At 46.1% G+C, this 8,717-nt stretch overlaps 1 protein-coding gene across 1 annotated transcript in view; it reads right to left on the reverse strand.

The window, feature by feature from the left end:
• Nucleotides 1–5,997, reverse strand: part of LRRC47 (leucine rich repeat containing 47) — a 29,404-nt gene extending 23,407 nt beyond the window's left edge. Inside the window, exon 1 of the mRNA XM_075604921.1 lies at nt 5,382–5,997. Coding sequence (XP_075461036.1) covers nt 5,382–5,963 — 582 coding nt within the window. The 5' untranslated portion in view covers nt 5,964–5,997. The remainder of the gene's footprint in view (nt 1–5,381) is intronic.
• Nucleotides 5,998–8,717: the final 2,720 nt, after the last annotated feature.

Here is an 8,717-nt window from a genome sequence, read left to right on the forward strand (position 1 = left end):
ACTGTTGCATGTTTGAAGGAGGATGGAAAGGTTCCAGAGCAGAGGGAGGAGTTAAAAATGTGTGTGAGCGTAGGGATTATAGTAGGAGCAAGAGGTTTTAGGAGATGGGAGGGAATGGGGTCAAGAGGGCAAGTAGTAGAGGGAGAAGAGGCGATCAACAGCGACACATCCTCCTCTGAGACAGTGGAAAAAGAGTCAAGGAAGGCAGGAGGAGAGTTAGGAAGAGGTGTAGGATGGGAAGAAGAAACAGAGGGGATGTTCTGACGTATGGATTCCACCTTTTCCTTAAAATAGTCAGCAAAGTCCTGAGCGGAGATGGAGGAAGGAGAGGCAGCTGAGGGTGGTTTGAGTAGAGTATCAAAGACAGAAACAATCGGCGTGGGTTAGACTTGTGCATGTTGATTAGTGCAGAAAAGTAGGCTTGTTTAGCTTGCGAGAGGGCAGAGTTGAAACAGGATAGCATAAATTTGTAGTGAAGGAAGTCTGCGAGAGTGTGAGACTTCCTCCAGAGGCGTTCAGAGGAACGAGTGGAGGAACGCAGCATGCGTGTGTGGGAATTTAGCCAGGGTCTAGGGTTAGAAGGGCGAGTGCGGCAGAGAGAAAGTGGGGCATGTAGATCAAGAGAGGAGGACAAGACAGAGTTGTAGTTCCTGACCAGGTTGTCGGGGTCTGTAGCAGAGCTGAGAGAGGAGAGGGAGGAGCGTAAAGTGGACTCAAAGTCAGGTAAGTGAATAGAGCGCAGGTTTCTGCAGAACCGGGGTGTAGATGGAGGTGGAGAAGGGGAGAAGGGAGATAGAGAGAATGAGATGAGATGGTCAGAGAGAGGAAAAGGGGAAATGGAGAAATCGGAGAGAGAGAAGTTCTTAGTGAAAACCAGGTTTAAGTAGTGGCCATCCACTTAAGGTGGGTAGACACGTTTCTTCTCTTTCCCAAGAAAAAGTAGGAAAATTTTAAAATGTTTACATTTCCAAATTAACTTTCAAAAGAGAATAAACCATTTTATTTTTTATAAGATACCAATGATCTATGAGTAATCACATTTCTTCTAAGGCAGTGGTAGGCAACATGATACACCACAAAAGAACCATGCTATAACAAAAAAAGAAAAGCGTACGATCCATAACATAATACTGTTACATTTCAATAACAATTGATTAGCCGCAGACAAATGCTCACTTACGATAAGATCAAAACTCGCAGTGGATAAGTATAAATATGCCTCTGGGTTCCAGGCTCCAGCTTATCCAGGGCGCGGAACAAAATCACAACAGCAGTTGTCAGTCAGCAACTTGCTGACAGTGCTTCAACGTACAGACAGGACTGGTATAAGGGTAACAGAGAGCCTTCAGGTAACTGATGATTTGTCGAGTGCACCGCCACAAAGCGGGACTTTCTGTGGAAGCAAGTAAGAGCTCCTGTTGCTCTCAATACGAAATCAATATGCTGTACGACCTCATCTCACGCCCCAAAAATCCAATAATCAGAACAGCTGATAGATCCTGCAACTAGCAATCGTCCGGACCGCCGGTAGCAGAGGCCTGTGATTCATTATACATATCCCCTGAACTTACACTTTACGTAATGAAATAGGTTGGGTCATGTGATTCGTGCGTCAATCAGGACTCTGCTGTCCATTTAAGCACAGTCAGCTAGTAGCCGACTGACTACTGCTTTTGTGATTTTTTTCCACACCCTGGATCCGCTGGAGCCTGGGATTACTGAGACATACTTCCCCACTGCAAGTTTTGAGCTTACTTATCTTAACTGAGCATTTGTCTGTGGCTAAACAATTGTTATTAAAATGTAATAGTATTATGCTATGGAGTGTGCGCTTCTCTTTTTTTGTCATTTTAGATTGTCATTGTTGATTTGGTAGATCACCTGAGAAGCTGTCCTGGAGTTCAGAATACAGTTTCTTTCCCCCCCCCCCCCCCACAAATACCCACTAGTGAACTCACACACACACAAAAAAAAAAACTGTATGGATTTTTTTATTATCACTATTTTATGTAGTTAGACATAATTTGTGAAAATATATATATGTCAAATGGAAATATTAATGTATGCTCATTTGGATGTCTTAGACAGGTCTGCAACCCGGCCTTTCACCATTATCACCCAGCATACAGTGCTTCCACTGCAGCAAGGGATTCTGGGAAATGACATGCAAATGAGCACACAGTGCCACCTTTTGCTTTAAAACCATATAACATGGTTCCCTGTAAACATTTGCTTGCTGCATTTCACAGCTTTGAGCACATCCTGTGTTAAGATGCACAGCCAGTAAACCCACCCACAGACAGCTGTTTCGACCTTAATGGGTGTGGGAGGCTGACATTGATACAGTCGAGACGCGCGTACACGGCCGTGAGTGGTGGCGCGGCAGAGCACACCAAATACATGAAAATTTATATTTTTGCGCTGCTGCCGCGCCACGTGACGCTGCCAAGCCAATCACAGCGTGGCTGGGATAGGCTTGGAGGGGAGGGGGGAGGGTCCCGGGGCAGGAAGAGCAGGGCAAGTTCTGCATCTTCAAGTGTAAAGGTTTGTGGCTGTCAGTCACGAGTCCCAGACATTATAGGTGGGGTGTGAGAAAGGAGACGCAAGAAAGAAATACATCCGATAGAATATGAGACACACAGTGAGCAGGTCTCTACCGCCGGGATTCACTAACCGCCGACGCAGCTTGATTAATCTACTCCTCGGGGGGGGGAGGGGGTGGTATCTAAGTGGAGGAAGGGGGTGGTAGGAATCACTGAGGGAGAAAGGGGGAGAAGAGGTTGGTAAAGAGTAGTGGGACTGGTATTGATGTGTTGGATGCAGGTTGGGCTTGTTGTGGTTGAGTGTGAAGCCGGATGTGACGTTATAGCCACGCCTACCTGTCGCTCACAGCACAGACCTGTACACACAAAATGTGTGCTTCACGTGCACGAGCATTAGCACACACACCAACTATAAAACAAGCCTTAGACACGTGACTGTGCTCACAAGCGATCATTTTATTTGCAAAATGCTACAGTGGAGGTTTTTTGTCGCCTTTATATATAGTTTGGTAAACCTTAAAAGCTTTGTGAACAGCGAGCATTAGCTCATAAAGGGTTCCATGTAAAAATGCTATGAAATGGATTTCAGGCAAAAGGTGACGTGGTGTTCTCACTTACACGTAATTTCCCAGAATCCCTTGCCACAGTGGAAGTACTGTATGCTAGGTGATAATCGTGAAAATCAGGGTTGCAGACTTGTCTAAGACATGCGAATGTGCTCACAAGTGATATCTCTCGATATATCTATATAGATATTCCCACAGCTGCAGTCAGCTTCCCAATGCCGGCACACAAACTAAAACCGTCCCACTCCTCTCCTTACACTGGGAACTAGTGATTACCAATGGTCATGAGGCAGCTCAATGGGAAGCTATGATCCACGGTCACACACAGCGAATTACAGGTACACGTCTCATCAATGTAATGAAAAGGTAAGTGGCTCACTTACAGTGCTCACAGAGATGGGGGAAATCCTGCATTACCCCAGCAGATCACAGGTAATGAAAAAAATATCCAGGCATATGGACTTCATATTAAAGTGATTTAATCAGCAAAACTACCAACGTTTCGACTGCCACGCAGTCACTGTCAAGGTGAGGGCCATTGACTGCGTGGCAGTCGAATCGTTGGTAGTTTTGCTGGTTAAATCACTTTAATATGAAGTCCGTGTGCCTGGATATTTTCTTCTTAAGCTATGATCCACACCAACACCTGTACCTCTGCACTGAGAAGAGAGTGTGTACTGGAAACGTAGCCAGCAGTTCGGGTACAACTGTTGCTCACCAATGGTTTAAATTAACTTGACTGAGTTTTGCCTGACTATAAGGCGAAGGTTCTTTCAATAAAGTTAAGTTGAAAAGTAAATGCACACCTTATAATTGGGCCCCGCCCACTTTGTGAGCCAATCAGAAGTCGGATGTAGGAGGGTAAAACTGATGGAAGCTGTACTTTTTTCCTTTCTAGCTACAACTGAAATTAAGGGGTCGCCTTATATTCAGGGACGCTGTATAATTGGGCAAATACGGTACTCTTTGCACATGTATGGTAGTCAAGCTAAAAAGGAATTAAATGCATGAATTTGGGCATAACTGGGTTAAACAATGACTTTTCTTTCACTCAAAACAGAAGAACCCGCAATGCATGGCAGAGCAATGATTTAGGCCAATGGTTTTTAACCTCAAATCCTGGGGTTTACCAAGAGGTTTCCAGGGCATTCTTGCAAAAATAATAATAATAATAATAATCTAGCAATGGCAGATAATCCATATAAATAAGATTAAGTAGATTCTAAAATGTGATACGGTCCTGTTAGAAACCTTTATACTACAGAAAATGTACATTTATAATATAAACAAATGTTAGCCCTTCCATAGCAATAGTACTGTTAACAGATGGAATTAGAGGGTTGGGGGTTCAATAAAAAACAATATATTGTCAAAGCAGCCGTTCAAGTAATACATCAGCGGTGCGCAAACTGGTTGCAGGGGTCCCGCGCTCTTCCCGCAAGGCATTTAAATTAATGCCGGGGGAACGCGTGAGGCATCTGCAACTTCACTTACCTTATCTGCGACGCGGCGTCAAATGACGCAGCGGGGTAATGTGAAAACTGGTTGGCATAGCAACCTGACCCCGCGACGTCATTTGAAGGCGGAGAGCAGGGAGGTAAGCAGGAAGCGGGGGGACGCACGCTGCAAAGTTTACACAGGGCTTTCTTACATGTGTTTTTTTTTTGTAAATCAGTTCTGTACTATGAGAAAATACTTGTAGCATTTAAAAAAAAATGTTTTAAATACATTTTTAATGTTTCTAATGTGGGAAGCATTTCTAAAGTGACAGCCCCCTTCCCCTTCTGATAGGCTCTGGCTCTTGAGCCCCGCCCTCTCTAGCAGAGAACCAATTGTATCCAGTAACTGCCCAGTCAATCATATTCCAGGAACTACATTGCCCAAAATGCTGTGCAAGAACTGAATTAAGTAAACCTGACCAAGCCATCGATTACAGGAGAACAGATCGAACGGCAGCTTAGCTAATCACTTGTCTGTGTGCAGATTGTATTGATTCACATAGTGAATGTTTGTTTGTTTTGTTTTTTTTACGGCAGCTTTAATGTGTTTAACCAAGTTACAAAATATTTTAACCCTACCAGCACTGTCTGAGCCCTAGTAATCTGGGCGAACATCATTTCTGGCTACATAGGAGACAGGGATGGAGTTATAAAGTCGAGTACCGAGTAAATAGACACTTCGTATTACTTTAAGAGATCCATCACTGCAGGAACAACGCATTGCTAAGCCCTTCTGGCAGTGAAAGGGTTAGACAGACATGACCGGCCAGTACCTTCAGTGCGGGCAGGAGGCCGATCTCCCCTCCCAGCTCCTGGATCCGGTTGTCTGCGGCGGAAATGGTGGCGAGCAGGGCAAGCTGCGGGCACAGGAAGCCCGGTGGGAAGGCGGTGAGTAAGTTGCGGGACAGGTTTAGCACGGCCAGTTTTGTGCAGCGCTGCAGGTCCCGGGGCAGCTCCCGCAGACGGTTCCAGCTGACGTTCAGGGTGCATAGCTCGGGCAGCTGGCACAGCTCGGCTGGCAACTCCTCCAGGTCATTGCCGGACACGTCCAGCACCCGCAGGGCTCGCAGGTCGCCCACGGCTGGGGGGAGACTGCTCAGCTGATCGCGGCACAGGATCAGGTTTTGCAGGTGAATGAGAAGGCCCAGCTCCGCCTGCACCGCCCGCAGCTCCGTGCAGCCGCTCACCTCCAGGTAATTCAGAAGCGTCAGGGAGAAGAGCCGCGGGTGCAGCAGGCCGTCACCCACGCGCAGCTTGTCGTCCAGGGCCGGGCCCTGCAGCACCAGCTCCCGCCGTTTCTCCCGCTCAACCTTCTCGATCTCCGGCCACACAGCGCGCCCTACTGCCGCCGCCATCTCCAGCAACACAGCGGACCACGTGCACTCCCGGAAGCCGCCTCCCAGCCAATCAGACGCTAGCATACCCATAGTGGCCGTGCCCAAGGCGTTCATAACGGAACCTAGTGACGGCGGCAGGGGACGCTGTGCTGCATTCACATCACGACAGAAGTGCTGTCAGATGTTCGCTGCCAGAGGGCCCAGTCACGCAATGAAAGTGCGCTCTAAATGGAGTCTGGGCCATTGGGATTGGGTTATGTGGCTTGAAAGCACAGAATGTAAACACAAAAATAAAAGTTACTCTGTTTGAAACCTATTCCAAATACAAACCCCACCCCAAAAAGTGTCGCCAGGAATACCTCTGAAAGCTGCGGTCCCAGTCACTGCCACAGCGCATGGCTCGGCGTGCGCTGTGTGTGTAAGCACCGCCCCTCAATGGGGAAGGGCCCAGTACTCGCCTTCACGCTGAAGGTGCAGCCGCGCCGTACTGCAAGGTTTTTTAAACTCAATGAAATTGAGTTTAAAACTTGCGACGGAGGCGTGGCCACGCCCCCACCGGCGGTTGTATTGTATTGTATTGTATGTCTTTATTTATATAGCGCCAAAAGTGTAGGGAATTATAATAATACAATAAGTGCAGCAAAATCAGACAATAGGAAAGGAAATCCCTGCCCCGAAGAGCTTACAATCTAAGAGGTTTAATGGGAAACTTACAGAGACAGCAGGTGAGGGAGTAAGTGCTGTAGATGGCTGTGCTTGGTCACAATGGGTGGTAGGAGTGACTGAGTGTGGGACATTAGCCATGAGGGCAGGCTATTGGGATGCTTGATTTGTGGGGTAAAATTTAAGGAAGGTCACCCAATGAGGGCGAACCAGCCGCATGAAGTAATGGGCACGCCCCCACAAATCCCCGACTACGCAAGCTCCCTCTCTCCCCTCGGACCGCAGATCGCGGTTAGCGCTGTGCACGCGCCGCCCCCACGCCGGGCGTGTGTGTCACAGACATGACTGGGACCGCAGCCTCAAATGGATTCACAACCAAATACACAGTGAGGCGTTAGTGGGAACGCTAAAGAACCTGTTTCTAGAACATAGGGTGGAGATATTGAGAAAAAAAATAATAATATATATATATATATATATATATATATATATATATATATATATATATATAGCAACTGTAAATATTCCTGTATATTTATTTGCATGTCTTAGACAGGTCTGCAACCCTGTCTTTCACCATTATCACCCAGCAAACAGCACTTCCACTGCAGCAAGGGATTCTGGGAAATGACATGCAAATGAGCACACAGTGCCACCTTTTATCTCATGCTCACATTACATGAGCAACCCTTAGTCAATGCATTCTGCTTTAAACACAGCTTTTAAGCAAGGACTTGGGAGATGCAAAGTCAGTTAACCCACTCACAGACATGTTTCAACCTTGATGGGTATCATCAGTGTGAGGTTGGCTCGCTGACATTTGCTCACATTGTAATGTGAGCATGAGATAAAAGGTGGCACTGTGTGCTCATTTGCATGTCATTTCCCAGAATCCCTTGCTGCAGTGGAAGTGCTGTTTGCTGGGTGATAATGGTGAAAGACAGGGTTGCAGACCTGTCTAAGACATGCAAATGAATATACAGGAATATTTACAGTTGCTTTATGCTTTACTGTGGAGGGTTTTAGTCACTTTTTTACCCACCATAACCTTAATAGTCGTGGTATATATATATGCCATGTATGCCATGTATGCCATGCCATATAAACCATGACAACACCTGTTTTAATGTGTATGGATGGCAGTGGCCATTTCAATTTACCTGGTAGGCATATATTTTCAGTAAAATCTATATATGCAGCCCCCCCCCCCCCCCCAGGGCTACTAGTTAACTCCTTATATTAACAGGTTTAATGGGTTAACTGTGCGGGATCACTCAGGTTACTCCCCTCCTCCGTGTGTGATGAAAGATGACTATGCAGAAAGGGATAGCCACTCCTTTGTATGTCTTGGGACCAGTGTTGTCACTCTAGGGAGATTGAAATTATATATATATAATTTCAATCTCCCTAGAGTGACAACACTGGTCCCAAGACATACAAAGGAGTGGCTATCCCTTTCTGCATAGTCATCTTTCATCACACACGGAGGAGGGGAGTAACCTGAGTGATCCCGCACAGTTAACCCATTATTAAACCTGTTAATATAAGGAGTTAACTAGTAGTCCTGGGAGGGGGGGGGGGCTGCATATATAGATTTTACTGAAAAGATATGCCTACCAGGTAAATTGAAATGGCCACTGCCATCCATACACATTAAAACAGGTGTTGTCATGGTTTCTGTTGCACTGAAATAGCTGCAAAAATCAGATCAGTGCAATATAAACTGTTTGTTATGAGAAAAGCATATAAAAATAGATCAGCTCCAATATGAGGATGCAATGTTGAAATCTTTTATTCAAGCTTAGTAAAATTTTTACACAGGATGTAGTCCTAAGCACTCCCCTAAAAGTTTTCTACTCTTTCCCTCCTTATTTTGGAGCAGATTGTATATGCTTTTCTGATATTGTCGAGGCAGGGATCGACTGCTGGCTGAGTTGGAGGGTTCGAGCCATTAGGGTGCCATTTTGTTTCTTTTTATGTTATCACTTCATTTTATTTTTTTGGGGGTATTGCAGCTTCAAACCTTTTGGGTGCTCCAGGACGTAGCCACTTCGTCATGAGGTCTGGCACTGCAGGGGCCCCCATGGTGTAGTGGCTATGTATGTCATG

This window comes from Ascaphus truei, chromosome 6 (genome assembly GCF_040206685.1).
Source record: "Ascaphus truei isolate aAscTru1 chromosome 6, aAscTru1.hap1, whole genome shotgun sequence".
NCBI classification, from domain to species: Eukaryota; Metazoa; Chordata; class Amphibia; order Anura; family Ascaphidae; genus Ascaphus; species Ascaphus truei.